Raw genomic sequence first — 21,008 nt, 5'->3', positions numbered from 1 at the left:
CAATCAGAAGCAGCTATGCCAAAGGTGTGAAAAGTATCACTCGGGGTTCTGCACCAAATTTTGCAACAAGTGTAAAAGAAATGGTCATAGCGCGGCGAAGTGTGAGGTCTACGGACCAGGGGTTAATAGAACGAAAGGAATAAAATGGTGTCGAAACGAGTAATGGTGGAGCAAGTAGTGTCGGAGCAAGTTATGCCAATGTAGTTTGTTATAAATGTGGAAAACTGGGCCACATTATTAGAAATTGCCCGAACCAGGAGAACACGAATGGACAAGGCCGCGGAAGAGTTTTCAATATTAATGCGGCAGAGGCACAAGAAGACCCGGAGCTTGTTACGGATACGTTTCTTATTGACAATAAATCTGCTTACGTTTTATTTGATTCGGGTGCGGATAGAAGCTATATGAGTAGAGATTTTTGTGCTAAATTAAGTTGTCCATTGACGCCTTTGGATAGTAAATTTTTACTTGAATTAGCAAATGGTAAATTAATTTCAGCAGATAATATATGTCGGAATCGAGAAATTAAACTGGTTAGCGAAACATTTAAGATTGATTTGATACCAGTAGAGTTAGGGAGTTTTGATGTGATAATCGGTATGGACTGGTTGAAAGAAGTGAAAGCAGAGATCGTTTGTTACAAAAATGCAATTCGCATTATACGAGAAAAAGGAAAACCCTTAATGGTGTACGGAGAAAAGGGCAACACGAAGCTACATCTTATTAGTAATTTGAAGGCACAAAAACTAATAAGAAAAGGTTGTTATGCTGTTCTAGCACACGTCGAGAAAGTACAAACTGAAGAAAAGAGCATCAATGATGTTCCCATTGCAAAAGAATTTCCCGATGTATTTCCGAAAGAATTACCGGAATTACCCCCACATCGATCCGTTGAATTTCAAATAGATCTTGTACCAGGAGCTGCACCAATAGCTCGTGCTCCTTACAGACTCGCACCCAGCGAGATGAAAGAATTGCAAAGCCAATTACAAGAACTTTTAGAGCGTGGTTTCATTCGACCAAGCACATCACCGTGGGGAGCTCCTGTTTTGTTTGTCAAGAAGAAAGATGGTACATTCAGGTTGTGTATCGACTACCGAGAGTTGAACAAACTTACCATCAAGAACCGCTACCCACTACCGAGAATCGACGACTTATTTGATCAACTACAAGGCTCGTCTGTTTATTCAAAGATTGACTTACGTTTCGGGTATCATCAAATGCGGGTGAAAGAAGATGATATTCCAAAGACTGCTTTCAGAACACGTTACGGTCATTACGAGTTTATGGTCATGCCGTTTGGTTTAACTAATGCACCAGCTATGTTCATGGACCTTATGAACCGAGTGTGTGGACCATACCTTGACAAGTTTGTCATTGTTTTCATTGATGACATACTTATTTACTCAAAGAATGACCAAGAACACGGTGAACATTTGAGAAAGGTGTTAGAAGTATTGAGGAAGGAAGAATTGTACGCTAAGTTTTCAAAGTGTGCATTTTGGTTGGAAGAAGTTCAATTCCTCGGTCACATAGTGAACAAAGAAGGTATTAAGGTGGATCCGACAAAGATAGAAACTGTTGAAAAGTGGGAAACCCCGAAAACTCCGAAACACATACGCCAGTTTTTAGGACTAGCTGGTTACTACAGAAGGTTCATCCAAGACTTTTCCAGAATAGCAAAACCCTTGACTGCATTAACGCATAAAGGGAAGAAATTTGAATGGAATGATGAACAAGAGAAAGCGTTTCAGTTATTGAAGAAAAAGCTAACTACGGCACCTATATTGTCATTGCCTGAAGGGAATGATGATTTTGTGATTTATTGTGACGCATCAAAGCAAGGTCTCGGTTGTGTATTAATGCAACGAACGAAGGTGATTGCTTATGCGTCTAGACAATTAAAGATTCACGAACAAAATTATACGACGCATGATTTGGAATTAGGCGCGGTTGTTTTTGCATTAAATACTTGTAGGCACTACTTATATGGGGTCAAAAGTATTATATATACCGACCACAAAAGTCTTCAACACATATTTAATCAGAAACAACTGAATATGAGGCAGCGTAGGTGGATTGAATTGTTGAATGATTACGACTTTGAGATTCGTTACCACCCGGGAAAGGCAAATGTGGTAGCCGATGCCTTGAGCAGGAAGGACAGAGATCCCATTCGAGTAAAATCTATGAATATAATGATTCATAATAACCTTACTACTCAAATAAAGGAGGCGCAACAAGGAGTTTTAAAAGAGGGAAATTTAAAGGATGAAATACCCAAGGGATCGGAAAAGCATCTTAATATTCGGGAAGACGGAACCCGGTATAGGGCTGAAAGGATTTGGGTACCAAAATTTGGAGATATGAGAGAAATGGTACTTAGAGAAGCTCATAAAACCAGATACTCAATACATCCTGGAACGGGGAAGATGTACAAGGATCTCAAGAAACATTTTTGGTGGCCGGGTATGAAAGCCGATGTTGCTAAATACGTAGGAAAATGTTTGACGTGTTCTAAGGTCAAAGCTGAGCCTCAGAAACCATCAGGTCTACTTCAACAACCCGAAATCCCAGAATGGAAATGGGAAAACATTACCATGGATTTCATCACTAAATTGCCAAGGACTGCAAGTGGTTTTGATACTATTTGGGTAATAGTTGATCGTCTCACCAAATCAGCACACTTCCTGCCAATAAGAGAAGATGACAAGATAGAGAAGTTAGCACGACTGTACTTGAAGGAAGTCATCTCCAGACATGGAATACCAATCTCTATTATCTCTGATAGGGATGGCAGATTTATTTCAAGATTCTGGCAGACATTACAGCAAGCATTAGGAACTCGTCTAGACATGAGTACTGCCTATCATCCACAAACTGATGGGCAGAGCGAAAGGACGATACAAACGCTTGAAGACATGCTACGAGCATGTGTTATTGATTTCGGAAACAGTTGGGATCGACATCTACCGTTAGCAGAATTTTCCTACAACAACAGCTACCATTCAAACATTGAGATGGCGCCGTTTGAAGCACTTTATGGTAGAAAGTGCAGGTCTCCGATTTGTTGGAGTGAAGTGGGGGATAGACAGATTACGGGTCCAGAGATTATACAAGAAACTACCGAGAAGATCATCCAAATTCAACAACGGTTGAAAATCGCCCAAAGTCGACAAAAGAGCTACGCTGACATTAAAAGAAAAGATATAGAATTTGAAATTGGAGAGATGGTCATGCTTAAAGTTGCACCTTGGAAAGGCGTTATTCGATTTGGTAAACGAGGGAAATTAAATCCAAGGTATATTGGACCATTCAAGATTATTGATCGTGTCGGACCAGTAGCTTACCGACTTGAGTTACCTCAACAACTCTCGGCTGTACATAACACTTTCCACGTCTCGAATTTGAAGAAATGTTTTGCTAAAGAAGATCTCACTATTCCGTTAGATGAAATCCAAATCAACGAAAAACTTCAATTCATCGAAGAACCCGTCGAAATAATGGATCGTGAGGTTAAAAGACTTAAGCAAAACAAGATACCAATTGTTAAGGTTCGATGGAATGCTCGTAGAGGACCCGAGTTCACCTGGGAGCGTGAAGATCAGATGAAGAAGAAATACCCGCATCTATTTCCAGAAGATTCGTCAACACCTTCAACAGCTTTAACGGGTAGGTACTGTAGTGACCCGAACTTTTCCATGTTTATATATATTAATTGAGATTGATATTTACATGATTAAATGTTTCCAACATGTTAAGCAATCAAACTTGTTAAGACTTGATTAATTGAAATATGTTTCATATAGACAATTGACCACCCAAGTTGACCGGTGATTCACGAACGTTAAAACTTGTAAAAACTATATGATGACATATATATGGATATATATATAGTTAACATGATACTATGATAAGTAAACATATCATTAAGTATATTAACAATGAACTACATATGTAAAAACAAGACTACTAACTTAATGATTTTTAAACGAGACATATATGTAACGATTATCGTTGTAAAGACATTTAATGTATATATATCATATTAAGAGATATTCATACATGATAATATCATGATAATATAATAATTTAAAATCTCATTTGATATTATAAACATTGGGTTAACAACATTTAACAAGATCGTTAACCTAAAGGTTTCAAAACAACACTTACATGTAACGATTAACGATGACTTAACGACTCAGTTAAAATGTATATACATGTAGTGTTTTAATATGTATTTATACACTTTTGAAAGACTTCAATACACTTATCAAAATACTTCTACTTAACAAAAATGCTTACAATTACATCCTCGTTCAGTTTCATCAACAATTCTACTCGTATGCACCCGTATTCGTACTCGTACAATATACAGCTTTTAGATGTATGTACTATTGGTATATACACTCCAATGATCAGCTCTTAGCAGCCCATGTGAGTCACCTAACACATGTGGAAACCATCATTTGGCAACTAGCATGAAATATCTCATAAAATTACAAAAATATGAGTAATCATTCATGACTTATTTACATGAAAACAAAATTACATATCCTTTATATCTAATCCATACACCAACGACCAAAAACACCTAAAAACACTTTCATTCTTCAATTTTCTTCATCTAATTGATCTCTCTCAAGTTCTATCTTCAAGTTCTAAGTGTTCTTCATATATTCTACAAGTTCTAGTTACATAAAATCAAGAATACTTTCAAGTTTGCTAGCTCACTTCCAATCTTGTAAGGTGATCATCCAACCTCAAGAAATCTTTGTTTATTACAGTAGGTTATCATTCTAATACAAGGTAATAATCATATTCAAACTTTGGTTCAATTTCTATAACTATAACAATCTTATTTCAAGTGATGATCTTACTTGAACTTGTTTTCGTGTCATGATTCTGCTTCAAGAACTTCGAGCCATCCAAGGATCCGTTGAAGCTAGATCCATTTTTCTCTTTTCCAGTTGGTTTATCCAAGGAACTTAAGGTAGTAATGATGTTCATAACATCATTCTATTCATACATATAAAGCTATCTTATTCGAAGGTTTAAACTTGTAATCACTAGAACATAGTTTAGTTAATTCTAAACTTGTTCGCAAACAAAAGTTAATCCTTCTAACTTGACTTTTAAAATCAACTAAACACATGTTCTATATCTATATGATATGCTAACTTAATGATTTAAAACCTGGAAACACGAAAAACACCGTAAAACTGGATTTACGCCGTCGTAGTAACACCGCGGGCTGTTTTGGGTTAGTTAATTAAAAACTATGATAAACTTTGATTTAAAAGTTGTTATTATAAAAAAATGATTTTTATTATGAACATGAAACTATATCTAAAAATTATGGTTAAACTCAAAGTGGAAGTATGTTTTCTAAAATGGTCATCTAGACGTCGTTCTTTCGACTGAAATGACTACCTTTAAAAAAACGACTTGTAACTTATTTTTCCGACTATAAACCTATACTTTTTCTGTTTAGATTCATAAAATAGAGTTCAATATGAAACCATAGCAATTTGATTCACTCAAAACGGATTTAAAATGAAGAAGTTATGGGTAAAACAAGATTGGATAATTTTTCTCATTTTAGCTACGTGAAAATTGGTAACAAATCTATTCCAACCATAACTTAATCAACTTGTATTGTATATTATGTAATCTTGAGATACCATAGACACGTATACAATGTTTCGACCTATCATGTCGACACATCTATATATATTTCGGAACAACCATAGACACTCTATATGTGAATGTTGGAGTTAGCTATACAGGGTTGAGGTTGATTCCAAAATATATATAGTTTGAGTTGTGATCAATACTTAGATACGTATACACTGGGTCGTGGATTGATTCAAGATAATATTTATCGATTTATTTCTGTACATCTAACTATGGACAACTAGTTGTAGGTTACTAACGAGGACAGCTGACTTAATAAACTTAAAACATCAAAATATATTAAAAGTGTTGTAAATATATTTTGAACATACTTTAATATACATGTATATATTGTTATAGGTTCGTGAATCAACAGTGGCCAAGTCTTACTTCTCGACGAAGTAAAAATCTGTGAAAGTGAGTTATAGTCCCACTTTTAAAATATAATATTTTTGGGATGAGAATACATGCAGGTTTTATAAATGATTTACAAAATAGACACAAGTACGTGAAACTACATTCTATGGTTGAATTATCGAAATCGAATATGCTCCTTTTTATTAAGTCTGGTAATCTAAGAATTAGGGAACAGACACCCTAATTGACGCGAATCCTAAAGATAGATCTATTGGGCCTAACTAACCCCATCCAAAGTACCGGATGCTTTAGTACTTCGAAATTTATATCATATCCGAAGGGTGTCCCGGAATGATGGGGATATTCTTATATATGCATCTTGTTAATGTCGGTTACCAGGTGTTCACCATATGAATGATTTTTATCTCTATGTATGGGATGTGTATTGAAATATAAAATCTTGTGGTCTATTATTATGATTTGATATATATAGGTTAAACCTATAACTCACCAACATTTTTGTTGACGTTTTAAGCATGTTTATTCTCAGGTGATTATTAAGAGCTTCCGCTGTCGTATACTTAAATAAGGACGAGATTTGGAGTCCATGCTTGTATGATATTGTGTAAAAACTGCATTCAAGAAACTTATTTTGTTGTAACATATTTGTATTGTAAACCATTATGTAATGGTCGTGTGTAAACAGGATATTTTAGATTATCATTATTTGATAATCTACGTAAAGCTTTTAAACCTTTATTGATGAAATAAAGGTTATGGTTTGTTTTAAAATGAATGCAGTCTTTGAAAAACGTCTCATATAGAGGTCAAAACCTCGCAACGAAATCAATTAATATGGAACATTTTTAATCAATAAGAACGGGACATTTCAAATCATATGTAAGACGACATGAGTTCATAAGCCTAAACTATCTCTAGAAAAAGATCAATGCATAAGAAATCATCTTAGTAAAAATGATATGAGGCTGAACCACGGTCGACCGTGAAACCGACCGTGTGTGTCCTGTACTAACGAATTTAAGTTTTTCTAAAACTGTCAATCTACGGTTATCTTCACGGTCGACCGCAGCTCGACCGCAATTTTCTCTGTTACCAAAATTTATCCACTTTAAGTTAGACCACTTTGAGGCATCTATAATTTATAAAACCTTTTTAAACATACTTATAATAGTTGCCCTCTTTGATCTCAAAAAGTTTTGAACTAAAAGATGTTAATTTTTACTAATCATACCTAATGACATCTTAATGACATTTTAAGCCAAATTTAGATTAAACACATAAGTGTTATATCTTTTTATCATAGTACCTAATGTCATTTAAACATACTAATAATGGTCATTGAAGTCCCAACTAAAGAGTTGCTCTCCCACTAGTTTTATGAACCATTGCATGTATGTAAATGTGATTAGTTCAAGCTAGTCAAAATTGTAACAAGGATTACTATGTTCAAACTAGACTTAAACTAGTTCATTTGAGTTGTAACAATGTTCCAAAGGGCAATATACTTCCATTAGCAAAATGACAAGTAATTAAGAAAGGTTGATGAAGTTTTTGGAAGATAATGGTTTGTCAAGAGACAAAATTCTGCAATTGCCTCTTTAAGTAATCAATGACAAATGGTCAAAGCTTGAAGACTTTCTTCTTTTATGGTCATGTCAACCTCCATGCTTATGTCCAAAACAAAAGGGGTAATAGGGATAATTTCAGAGATACTTGGCCTCTAGTTGCAGCTATTCAACAAGGGAAAATGACAATTTTCAAAGGACAAAAACAACCATAAGAATCAGATGTCAGAGGTACACGGTAGAACCACGGTCGACCGTGCAGCGAGCCGTGTAGCTTCCAGGCAGATTTCTCTTTCCTATAAAAGCCAAGCCTTAAAGTATTTGAAGACTCACCTCTTTTTACTCATATTTTCTCATACTTATTGATATCATTCTTATAATTAAATTGTAATCTTTTAGAGAGATTCTAACAAGAGTACTTGTAAGCTTAAGTTGTAAGTTTACTTGTAAACTATCTTCTTAAAGGGATCTAGAAGGTAGTTGTGTTTTCACTAGGATAGTTCATTATAATCTTACGGTAAGAGCTATAGGTGTTTGTGAAGTCTTCAAAGGGACGTAAGAGTTCACAAGTTGCGGCTTATCGAAGTACTAGTGTTGTATCCGAACACTCCACCGAGTTTGGAGTATCATAGTGAAGAAAAATCTCAATTCGTAGAATTGAGGAGTGGATTAAGGAATATTAGTTAACATCTTTCCGAACCACTATAAATCGTTGTGTTTGTTCTCTCTTCCCTTATCTTTTTGATTATATCTTAACATATATATATATATATATATATATATATATATATATATATATATATATATATATATATATATATATACCTTGTTAGTATTATTTGAGAACAAACATTTCAAGTCACATTATATCAAGTTCAAGTTTAAGAAAACGCAAAGAAAATTTTAAAATTCGACTAAGTAACTATTCACCCCTCTCTAGCTACTTACAACATCAACACCCATCACAATCGCCCACCGAGAAACTCAAAAACACTAATCCCGAGACCTTCAACTTGTAGAAAACTTTCGAAACCAATACAAACCGGATGAACCCACCAACAGACCAGTAACTATCGAGAAAACTTCGAGCAAGCTAAAAATCACCGTTCGGGCGGTCGAAGAATCCCCGAGAGAACACCCCCAGAAAACCTTGAATTTTCGAAACCAACATAAACACCAAGACAACTAGGTGCGCCAGAAAAGTTCGCAACAACGTTAACCCCACCTGAACAATGAAAGACGGTAAGAAAGATGGAGCAAACAAGACCAAAAGTGAAGCGACAAAACAGGTAACATGGTGTATAGGAGAAAACAACAAAATAGAAAATCGTTACAGCTCGGGCCCAAAATAGCAAATCGCAAGAATTTTTGGCGAGATTCTCCAACAAGACAGATCCAGAAGCTGAACGAGTCAAGCGAGAAACGGGAGAAACGAGAAATAACAACCACCATATAAGTCTCATTGTTATTGTCATCGTTACTATTGACTTTATTGATTAGGACTTTGTATTTCTTTAGTATATACTATATACACGTTGTATATGATATATAATACTAATATAATAAAACATTAATATAAATTTTCGAAAATAAATTTAGTAAAATGATATAATGACATCCTAATCCTAATTTAATTTAAATCATAGTACAAATTAGACAGTTTTACAAATTGTTATTAAACTTTTTATTATAATACCATTTTACTCTTTATTTATTGCTTATCTTGATCTTGATGTCTTACATACATATACGTATATTTATATATATATATATATATATATATATATATATATATATATATATATATATATATATATATATATATATATATATATATATATATATATATAGGATCAAGGGGAAAGTAACCAAACGGGGGGAAGCAAAAAGTTTTATTTTCTTTTTCGTTTTTTGAAAAAACTTTGTTTACGAACATTGTAGATTGGATGAAAATATAAACATTTATTAGACACTTTGTGATACATATTTTTATTTTGACGGAAAAACGCTCGAAGAATTAATATATAACAATTATCGTGTTTTTCGAGCGTATGTTGAAGTTTTAGATATTAGGGTTTAGATATTAGGGTTTATAGGGTTTAGATATTAGGGTTTAGAAATTTAGGGTTTAGGGTTTAGATTTAGGGTTTAGATCTAGGCTTTAGATTGAGTTTTTAACACGAACGATTTAGAGTTTAGGGTTTTTGATTTAGGGACTAAACTCAAAACACTAAACCCTAAATCCTAAACCCTAAACTCTAAATCGGGCTAAAATTTGCTTCACAAAACATGAAGAAAAAAAAAATAACGTTAACATTTTTCATGATCAAAATTATCTTGAATGTTATTTTTGTCGATCGTTTTCCCGCCTAAATAATAACATTCATCACGAAGTGTCTTTTTTAAATATTCATATTTTCGTGTAATCTTGATGCCTGAAAAAAATTCTAAAAAAAACGAAAAAAAAATTTGTTTCCCCATGCTTCCCCCGATTGGTTACTTCCCCATTGATCCTGCCTAACCTTTAATTTTTATTTATTTATGAAAGTAGATAATTAAAATATTACTTTATTTTAGTAATTAATATAAAATATGAATACAATACTAAACTATTAATTTGTGACGTAAATGATATTATAAAAGAAATTATTAAAGTTAGAGTGAAACCATCAATAGATAGTCCAGTGGTTGGGGCCATTTGTTTCTTGCAAGAGGTCTCAGGTTCGAATTCCGTTTAGAATAAATATTTAGTGGTGGTCAGGGAAGGATTGAAAAAAGCGAGGGAGTAATCCTGCTGGCCCGAACAGGAAAAACTTTCTACCTATTAGAGTTAGAGTGAGTAGTTATAGTCACTTAAATACCGTCTAATTAATTCTCGACTTACCTATTAATCCTTCCAAAGTTTTGATCAATAAATTTTCAAACAGCGAATTTTGTAACATTATAGTTGTAAAAAATAAAAGGGTTAAAGCTATAAATATGCTATATACTTTCATTTTTGTTCCAATGTAGGCTATATACTCTGAAAAATACAATGTAGGCTAATATACTTTCAAAAAGTGTACTCATGTCAACAAAAATGACTTGCTACCCGCTAAACCGATTAAAATGATTATGTAGAATTTTTTTTCTTTTAAATATGACACGGAAAAAAAACTGCAACTTATTCTTCCATAAATAGGCTGTATACTTTCATTTTTGTTACAATGTAGGCTATATACTCTGAAAAATACCAATGTAGGTTATATACTTTCAAAAAGTGTACTCATGTCAACAAAAATGAATTGCTACCGGCTAAACCGATTAAAATGATTACGTGGAATTTTTTTTCTTTTAAATATGACACGGAAAAAAAAACCTGCAACTTATTCTTCCATAAATAGGTTGTATACTTTCATTTTTTTTTCCAATATAGACTATATACTCCAAGAAATATCAATGTAGGCTATATATACTTTCAAAAAGTGTACTCATGTCAACAAAACACAATTTTGGTGTTCTTCATGAAAACCGCTCATGTTCTTCATCGAATTGTGAAATTGTTGTGGATCTTGAATCTTAATACTTCACAAAAGCTGATAGTCGAGGCTATTGACATCATTTTCAAGTAATTTGAAGCTCTGATTAGATGATGATGTTGATACGATGAAGATGATGATGTTAGCAGGTTTCTAAGTTTTGTTGGTATATATCGATAAACCTTTTATGAGTATATAGTATACATTGATATTTTTCTGAGTATATAGCATACATTGAAACAAAAATAAAAGTATATAACCTATTTACGGCTTTAACTCAAATAAAAATAAGTCGTCTCATACTTGCTTGAACAATAAAAAAAATAAAACTAATTTCGTTTTTCATGGGAGGAGTAATAGCTACAGTACCAGAAACAGAAATAGGCAATTTACACACATAAAACACAATATACAAACACAGTGGGTCATCATCAATCATAAAGGTATGTTTTTGGTTAAACAAGTGAAGTAAATGAGCAATTGAATCTGGTGGGTTTACTTTTATTGAGTCTCATCTGCTATTCACTCAAGCTCAAACACATAAAGATTGGGGCTTTTTTCAAGATTTCTGGATTCTAAAATTAGGGTTCGTTCCTTTCTCCCATTTCCTTAATTCCCATCATTTTTAATGGATCTGGGGTTTCATCTTTATCTTGTGTTTTGTGTCTAGGGTTTGGAATTTTCTTGAACCTAGGGTTCCTTTTTTATCTGGGTTTTGTAAATTTGTTGTGGGGTTTTTGGATGTTTCTTTCCTGTTCTTAATTTTTCTTCTTATGTATGACTGTTGACAGCTACATTGACCTTTTTATTTTGTTGAGATTTTATTCTTGTTTTTCTCAAATTTCAAGACTTTAACTTTTTCTGACATTAATCTTGTAGTTCTTTGATCTGGGTTGTTCAATTTCATCTGGGTTTGATTTGTATTGAGCCAAGCTAGCTCCTTTATTGTTCAAAACAAATTGTTGTTTTTGGAATGTCAAAAAGTTGATTCCTTTATACCTTTTGTTGTTGTTGGGGATTTAGGGTTTGGCTTTATATGTTAAAATAAGCCAACTTTTTTATTTTCTTGTGGGTAGATTGAGCTGATTTAATGCATCTTTCACTATGGAAACCAATTTCACACTGTGCTGCTTTAATCTTGGACAAAAAAAGCAAAAAGAAAAATGGGTCTGAAAACCCATATTCATCTGATGATATCAGAAAAAACCCATCAATACTTAGAAAATTACAAGAACACAAACTTAGAGAAGCTCTTGAAGAAGCTTCTGAAGATGGGTCACTTGTTAAATCTCAAGATATTGACTCGGTCAACAATCAAGATGAAGCATTGGGCCGATCTCGATCTCTCGCACGACTCGAAACTCAAAAAGAGTTCCTCAGAGCAACTGCACTTGCTGCTGATCGAACTTTCGAAACCGAAGATTCGATCCCTGATCTTCATCAATCGTTCTCCAAGTTCTTGACTATGTATCCGAAGTATCAATCTTCAGAAAAGATTGATCATTTAAGGTCAGATGATTATTCCCATTTATCTGATCCTGTTCCAAAAGTATGCCTTGATTATTGTGGATTTGGGTTGTTTTCGTTTCTGCAAACAGTTCATTATTGGGAATCATCAACATTTAGTTTATCTGAAATAACTGCAAATTTGAGTAATCATGCTTTATATGGTGGAGCTGAAAAAGGAACTGTAGAACACGATATCAAGACTCGGATTATGGATTATTTGAACATCCCCGAAAATGAATATGGTCTTGTTTTCACAGTTAGTAGAGGTTCTGCTTTTAAACTTTTAGCTGAATCGTACCCTTTTCACACGAATAAAAAGCTGTTAACGATGTTCGATCACGAGAGTCAATCAGTTAATTGGATGGCTCAGAGTGCTAAAGAGAAAGGTGCGAAAGTTCAAAGTGCTTGGTTTAAATGGCCAACACTTAAACTATGTTCAACAGATCTTCGAAAACAAATTTCAAACAAGAAAAAGAGGAAAAAAGATTCAGCTACGGGGCTTTTCGTGTTTCCTGTTCAGTCTAGAGTTACAGGTGCTAAATATTCATATCAGTGGATGGCGCTGGCCCAACAAAACAATTGGCACGTGTTGCTTGATGCAGGGGCGTTGGGCCCGAAAGACATGGACTCACTCGGGTTATCACTTTTCCGACCCGATTTCATAATCACATCTTTTTACCGGGTTTTCGGGTTTGACCCGACTGGATTTGGGTGCCTGCTCATTAAAAAGTCAGTGATAAAAAGTCTTCAAAATCAGCCGGGTCATGCTGGATCCGGTATAGTCAAGATTAGCCCGGTTTTTCCTTTATATTTGAGCGATTCAGTTGATGGGATCCCGGGATTAACCGGGATCGAAGATGATGAAGTCGGTCCAAACGGTGAATTAACGTCTGAAAGTAGTCGGCCGGGCCCACAGTTGCCGGCATTTTCCGGGGCGTACACTTCTGCTCAAGTGCGAGAAGTATTCGATACCGAGATGGATCACGATAATGTCTCCGATCGAGACGGGACGAGCACGGTTTTTGAAGAAGGTGACGGTTTTTCTGTTGGTGAGGTGATGAGGAGTCCTGTTTTTAGTGAAGACGAGTCGTCTGATAACTCGTTATGGATCGATTTGGGCCAAAGCCCGTTAGGGTCGGATTACGGTGGGGCCAACGATAAGCACCAGGGTACATCTCCGGTGCCGCCGTTTTGGTTTCGGGGGCGGAACAAAAACAAGCAGTTATCGTCTCCTAAACCGACTTCAAAGATTGCTAATAGCCCCATGTACGATAATGAACCTCGAATGATGTCATTTGATGCGGCGGTTATGTCGGTTTCTCAAGAATTGGATCGAAATAAAGAAGATCCGAAAGAAGATTACATTAAGGAGACGATAAACAATACTCCCGAACATCATCGTTTTAACGAAATTGAAGAAGAAGCGGAAACGAGTAGATGGGAGAACGGGTCGAGTTCGGGAATCGTGTCTCGGGCAAACGAGAGTGCGATAAGGCGGGAAACCGAGGGTGAGTTTCGGTTATTGGGACGAAGGGAAGGGAATCGGTTTTCGAGTCGTAAACTTTTCGGTGTCGATGAGATCGAATCACAGGGTGTAAGCAAAGGAAGAAGAGTATCATTTACTACCGAAAATCCAAGTAAAAATGGTGAGTTTTTAGCGACAAATGTTGAAGAAGATGATGATTTTATTAGCGAAGGCGATTTTGGTGAAGGGCAAGAATCGAGTAGGAGAGAACCCGAGATCACGTGTAAGCATCTCGATCATGTAAACATGTTGGGTCTTAATAAAACAACTCTTCGTTTGCGGTTTTTGGTCAATTGGCTCGTGACGTCACTGCTTCAGTTACGGATACCGGGTTCAAACGGGGAAAACAGCGTGTCACTAGTTCACATATACGGGCCGAAAATCAAATACGAAAGGGGTGCATCGGTTGCGTTTAATGTTAGAGACAGAAAGAAAGGTTTAATAAACCCTGAAGTGGTTCAAAAGTTAGCTGAAATAAATGGGATTTCACTTGGTGTTGGTATACTTAGTCGGATACGGATCTTGGATAGCTCCAGACAAACCCGCGGGGCTCCGGATCACGAAGATACGACACTCTGTAAGCCAATGGAGAATGGGAAAAACGGGTTTATTAGAGTCGAAGTGGTGACTGCTGCTTTGGGTTTTTTGACAAACTTTAGTGATGTTTATAATCTATGGGCTTTCGTTGCGAAGTTTTTGAATCCGGAGTTTAATAAGGAAGACGGGCTTTCGACTGTTGTGGAAGATGAAGATGAAGAAGAATAATATAAAAGTTGGTTTGTGTTTTTGAGGTTTAAAAATGTGAGATATTTGTTCAGGTGTAACAGAGAAAATGTTTAGTTTAAGAAAGGTGCTATCTTTTTTCTTTTGTGCCTGAATCTTTTTGTTATTCATGAACACAAACAGATGTATTTGTTCATTCTTATGGTTCTATTTGCTTAGTGATTTTGATGTTGTAGAACTCTCAGATTAAAATTTGTCGCGATAATGTGAAATCTAATAAACAAAACTAGAACATGTATATGCTAATTTATGCAATGTTTAATTTACAAAAGTTGTGTGCTTTTGTGACAAGATTGTAAGGTATAAAACTAATTGAGATGTGCTAAAACAGTAGAACTTAGTTTGTTCTTTCAGTTTTGAGTTTTGTATATGCTGATTTATTTATTGACTTATTTAACTAAAAGTTGTGTTTTGTAAAGCATCAACAAATTGAGTTATGCTATACAAAGTTGTGTGCTTTTTTTATAGCAAATTGTCATTAAAAAGTGACAACTTTACATGGTGGCAAAAGTACAATTGCCCAAACCATCATTAAGCTTCCCAAAAGTATAGCTTTTTAGGCAAACCACATATCATAGTATCATACAAAGCTTGTAATCTATTGATCTCAATTAAACATGCAGGCGGTATCGTCATCTTTTAACCTTTACAATTAACCTAACCATGGCCCGTAAATGTTTCTAGGAATCCATTATTTTTAAAAGAAAAGCAGCTTCTAATGCAGACTCTTTGCACTGCAAATATCTGTTGTCTTCCACTATATCAGTTGTTAAATTAAGAAGGATAGGATGGTTTGGGTCGTTAATGGTGTGCTCGCGTACTCGTGCAACCCATTTTGCCGCTTCCCATACTCCAAATCTGAGGACAAAAAAACTGACTTGTTATTTAGGACTCATTTTAGTTTTTGGAGAAAAGGTTTCTATAGCAAAAGAATAATAAGCAACCGTTATTTTGGATATTAACCTTGTGTTGAAAGATGAGCTGACCAAAACCGCAGGATAAAGAACATCCTTTTGAATGTTCTCGTAGGGAGAAAATTTCCGTATGGCTTCAAAGTCCTCGACGTCTCCAGGGTATCCAAACTCTTCATAGTCAACAGGTGTAAGTGGTAATATGGGGTACACAAGAGTGTTAACTGGGTCCAAAAATGGAACCTGCAAAATAATCAACAATTTAAGACTTACAGGTTACAAGTGCATCAAGCTACACATAAATCTATACTAAAATTTTAAACAGTATTTACAAGATGTGATTCACAATAACTATACTTGAATTGGACTTAAAGTTGGGGGTATACAGTCGGGATTTTTTAGGGAGTACTCGGCAACTCAAGAAGTACTCGGATGTTGACCAAGTTTGACTTTGACCGATTTTGTGAGTAATCCCAAGTTTTGGCCGAGTTATGACCACTGATTAGACTTATGTCGTACCTTCAAAACGGCTGCACGAAATAAATGCGGGCAGCAATTAATAGCAGAAGCAACCAAAAGCCCTCCTGCACTATATCCCCAACCAGCTAGCTTGTTTTGGTGCACGATTTCGTTTTCAACAAGAAATTTAGCACACGAAATATAATCATTAATAGAATTTTGTTTTTTAGTACGTCTACCGTCTTCATGCCATCTCTTTCCTCTGCCACCTCCACCCCTGAAATATCAAAACATGAACTAAAACTCAAAACTGTTTTCTCGTTCATATTACATTTTCCCGTTTATATGAATTCCAAATAGACTAACCGAACATCAGCATATGCGATAACCCAACCACGATCTAGAAGGCTTTTTAACTCGCTATGCCATCTTTTGTCGAGTAACTCGCCATACGCACCGTGTCCGTGAAGTAACCCGGGATTTTCACCTTGTTTCATTCTTTTGTGTGAATAAACAATTGTTAAAGGAACCGTAACCCCGTCAGACGATACAACTTCGTGTTGTTCGCAAGCGTAAAACTCAGAGAGATCGTTCCAGGAGCGGTTTTTTTCATCTGCATCAACTTGGGTATTCGGTATTGATATATTCGTGCCAGATGAAACAGTACCGTACAGAATACGGGTCCTCTCTTGAAGTAAGTTGTGCTGTTGAATGATTTCCCAATTACCGTTCGATAAATTATAGTCAACTACTGCATCAGGCATCTACAAAGAGACTAGGAGAGCATCAGTGTGTATTGTATATTGATATTGAGTTGTAAACCAAACGTAACATTGTACGGTGTAATATACTTACGACATTTAAATGCCTTGTTTGTATGTAACACTACTACTCTGGTTTATTGAAACTCATATTGTTGACTAGACAGTTGTAATTGCCCACACAATTTTTTAACGCAGATATATAACTTCTCTTAACAGAAACACAATTAATTGCACTTGATAAAGATTTTAAAAAAAGAATGTAACACGAAATGCAAGGTAGCTCTTCTCTTCTTTCATGAAATCTTTTCAAAAGACAAACAATTCAATTATAGAGTCTACATATAAAAATCAACTTTTGACATTGGATTTGAAAGTTAAAATATAGGGTATGTTTGGCAAAATTAGCTGGTAGTTGTTAGCTTCTTATATGTATTTAGGTGTTTGGGAGAGTAGCTGGTGGAACTGATAAAATAAAGAGTAGAATGACAAAAAGCTAGGAGCTTTTTCTCAAACGCTACTTCTATTAGCTTTTAGCTTCGTCCTTCAGTCTAAAAGCTTTAAGCTTTTTAACCAAATGAAGTTTTTTATTAAATATGACAGTTTTTACATAAAAGCTAAAAGATCCTAAAGCTCCAAAAAGCTCTGTACCAAACATGGCCATGGTACTTGACATTTAAAACGTATAATCAAGAAAAACAAACCTGAAGAGCTGATTAATCGACATGAATAACATACCACGGGTGATGAAATTGTAAATCTCATGATTGAGGAATAGAAGTCATAATTCGGTCCAGGTGCGATCTGGGAAACAGACTCTGGAAGAGGCAGAAATTGTGGATATAATTCTCTCAGATGGACTGCATCCTGTTCCACCAACGAAGAAAAGAATATAACTTGTTTTATAACCAATACATACGAATCACAAATATGAAAATTTTCCATTAAACAAATAGAAATATTAAGGATTAATGATTGTCATAAACATGATACCTTATTGTTCGGCATAGGGAGTGCAACGGAACAAAGTCTGAGTTTTCCACCATCTCTAATGATAAGTACCATGTGAGAATCGCAAAAGTCAATGTCCTCAATGATCAGATCTTCAGCATCAATAAACACATTCTGCACCCAAATATATGTAAAAAGAAGAAACATAGTCAACAATCACCTCATGTTCAAGAACATGAGCGAGCTAGGAGCATATTACAAAGCATAAATATCATACGCTTGTGATAGACCACACAAACATTTTAACTCAAATCCAAATGGGCCGAAAAGTAATCTAACATCTTATATTTAAACTTAAACCTTCTTATCTTATTCATATTAGAAAATTTTAAAAAGAAAGTAAACATTAAACATAAATTTGTAATCATATTGACATGATGAATTAAAAATAATAATTAAAAAAAAATATATATTTGGGTCAAGCCATTACCTAACTCAACTGACCCGCCCAATTAGCCACATCTAGTATTACTAGTGTGTCTTAAACTAACCTCCCACTTTCTTGGACCAGAAGAGTGCAAAGGACTACGAAGAAGATAATGGAAATCAACCGACTGTCCACCTCTATCAGCATTCGTAAAAAGATAAAGATAGCCTTGATGATGCTCGATAATACAATGTGCGCAAGCCTCACACTCAAACACAAGTGTCAAACCAGATAACGGATCGGCTGCATTGATCAGAAAAACCTAAAACAGTTGCAATTCAAATGTTTAATGATCAACAGAAAAGAAACATATTGTACAAGTTTCAGTCCATAAAGAGTATAATACCTTTGAACTAGTGGTTGAAAATACATTTACAGTCACAAACCGAAAATCCTTGGTATTTCGAATATTAAGATGCACATTTTCTTTGGGTTCTTCAAAAAGTATCGCATCTTCATCCTTAGATCCAATCATACTATAATATAGCCTAAATCACAAGATAAATAAACAGTTATATGCATAATCACCCATCTATATAATACATGAGATACAAAACAGCATGTGTTATACGGTTATACCTGTAAGGCTTCTTGTTATGATCAGTGACAACGTATAAGAGCGATTGACCACCCATAGCCCAAGCCACATTACAGACCCAATCAGCTTGTGGCTTACTACAAAGCGACCCAAAATTCAAATCCCGTACACATAGCTTAAAAAAATCGTTGTCCTTATCGTACATAGTGTACGCAATATAACGATGATCAGGTGATACTTCTGATACCTCTTCATAAGCATAACCTATCAAATCACATTAACATATTAAACAAACAAAATTAAAACATCAAAATATACAATGATTTAATTACAACAACATAAAATCCAATTACCTCCAAATCTTTCTGATTCTTGATTGTAATCAATAAGCTTCTGTTCGATCCTTTTCCCAGACGTGAAATCAAACCCGCCCGTTGGACTTTTATGTGAAATGAACTCGTCGTTTAAAGTAGCCAATCTTCTACAGAGCACTGGATATTGTTTACCTTCTTCCACTCTCCTATAATACAACCTAGATTCCACCTCCAAATGAAATTTGTCGTTTTAATGAAGTATCACGATTATGAATCCCATAACCCTTTTACGAAATAAATCAATATAAACTGGTGTAGTACAAATGTCATTTGATATACTGATTTGAAACAGGGCTGCAAAATAGTTGAGTTGAGCTTGAGTCTGACTCGATAACCTGACTAGCCTTCATTAGTATTCAAGATGGCACAAACTCAGCTAAAATATTAATAATTAACAACTGATTACATAATTTTCAAATTCCTTCACTACATGATTTTCAAATTTCATATTACACATATTTAGCACTTAAACACACCGTTGTAAAAAACCCGCATTTTAAAGACCAATCCGTTCCGATTTTCCAAAATCCGTTTAATTATTCGGTCAACATCTATTGATAGGTAAATCGAATTTGGTAGTCAAAGTCAAAATTGGTCAACATTTTAACATGAATTTAAACTAAAACTTTGAAGTTTTTGAACAAAACTAACAATTTTTAACAATTATGTAAAAGTTTATGTTTATGTTTTTCTTCTATATTTACACATATAATTTTTGAAACTTAATATTTAAATATATAAAGTACGATCCGATTAATCCCAAATTACCGATTACTCCTTTCAAAGTCCCGGCCGATTAATACCCAAATTTCGGATGAACATTATAAGAAAAATAAATGTAAATTAAAGTTAAGTAACTACCAGGGGCCCCAACGAGATGGGGGAGTGGATAACTGAGAAGACATGCGAGACGCCATTTCCGATTGAAGTTTCGATTGAATTCGATTGGTGGTTTCAGTTAATAAAACAGCTTCAGTATATTTTTCTTCTTGCTCCATATAAACATCCATGTGACGCATAGCTACTTTATCGTTTAAATTTGACATCCAGCTGTACGGATCTTCCCATGTGTAGTTATGGAGGGTGAATTTGGCGGGCTTTTGGGGTGGTTTTGGGGGTGTTGGTGGTGGTGGTGGTTGTGGAGGTTGTTTGTGTGGTTTGTAATGAGCGGAAGCAATGCGAATGGTGAGGAGATGACGGCGGTGGTTTTGGTGACGGAGAGGTTTTAGGAAATGAAGCATGGTGAACGGAAACTTGCCGCCGATGGTGCCGGAATGTTAGTAGGGTTTAAGGGGTTTTGACTTTTTAGGAGGAGCGAAATATAAATCCGGGTCAAAAGTTGAACCCGAAATATTATTGCACCCGGAGAAAATATAAATGCCCTTCAAGTAAAACACTTGTTTTTTTTTTTTTTTTTACGGCAAAAAATATTAATATATAAATATAAAGATCGTAAAGATCCGGTGATACATACAAACGACAAAGATTGAAATTGTAAGGGCTCGCTCTGATCGTCCTACAAGCACTGGACGAAAAACATTGATTGAAAGAGAGCGAGTACATTGAAAAT

At 35.0% G+C, this 21,008-nt stretch overlaps 2 protein-coding genes across 2 annotated transcripts; one reads left to right on the top strand and one right to left on the bottom strand.

The window, feature by feature from the left end:
• The first annotated feature begins 11,517 nt into the window (after positions 1-11,517).
• Positions 11,518-15,173, top strand: LOC139865996 (uncharacterized). Its single transcript, XM_071854121.1, has 2 exons — positions 11,518-11,726; positions 12,217-15,173. The coding sequence occupies exon 2, from the start codon at positions 12,231-12,233 to the stop codon at positions 14,937-14,939; it is 2,709 nt and encodes a 902-aa protein (XP_071710222.1). The 5' UTR covers positions 11,518-11,726; positions 12,217-12,230; the 3' UTR covers positions 14,940-15,173.
• A 380-nt stretch (positions 15,174-15,553) lies between these two features.
• LOC139867245 (uncharacterized) lies at positions 15,554-20,702 on the bottom strand. Its single transcript, XM_071855588.1, has 11 exons — positions 20,300-20,702; positions 19,418-19,596; positions 19,106-19,328; positions 18,873-19,014; positions 18,591-18,788; positions 18,082-18,213; positions 17,827-17,955; positions 16,694-17,091; positions 16,388-16,604; positions 15,921-16,111; positions 15,554-15,815 (listed from the first exon to the last, which is right to left on the bottom strand). Exons 1-11 carry the CDS (start codon positions 20,677-20,679, stop codon positions 15,638-15,640), a joined length of 2,367 nt encoding a protein of 788 aa, XP_071711689.1. The 5' UTR covers positions 20,680-20,702; the 3' UTR covers positions 15,554-15,637.
• Between the last annotated feature and the right edge of the window lie 306 nt (positions 20,703-21,008).

The sequence above is a fragment of the Rutidosis leptorrhynchoides genome, chromosome 9 (genome assembly GCF_046630445.1).
Source record: "Rutidosis leptorrhynchoides isolate AG116_Rl617_1_P2 chromosome 9, CSIRO_AGI_Rlap_v1, whole genome shotgun sequence".
In the NCBI taxonomy this organism is placed as follows: domain Eukaryota; kingdom Viridiplantae; phylum Streptophyta; class Magnoliopsida; order Asterales; family Asteraceae; genus Rutidosis; species Rutidosis leptorrhynchoides.
This window is presented reverse-complemented; position numbering and strand designations above follow the sequence as displayed.

What these genes read in the sequence shown, in the direction of transcription:
- LOC139867245 (XM_071855588.1), bottom strand. Translation starts at nt 20,679, where the DNA reads ATGCTTCATTTCCTAAAACCTCTCCGTCACCAAAACCACCGCCGTCAT. An exon ending in CCATCTCGTTGGGGCCCCTG is followed by an intron (nt 19,597 to 20,299) that starts GTAGTTACTTAA and finishes GGTGGAATCTAG; the next exon opens with GTTGTATTATAGGAGAGTGG. An exon ending in AGAATCAGAAAGATTTGGAG is followed by an intron (nt 19,329 to 19,417) that starts GTAATTGGATTT and finishes GTGATTTGATAG; the next exon opens with GTTATGCTTATGAAGAGGTA.
- LOC139865996 (XM_071854121.1), top strand. Translation starts at nt 12,231, where the DNA reads ATGCATCTTTCACTATGGAAACCAATTTCACACTGTGCTGCTTTAATC.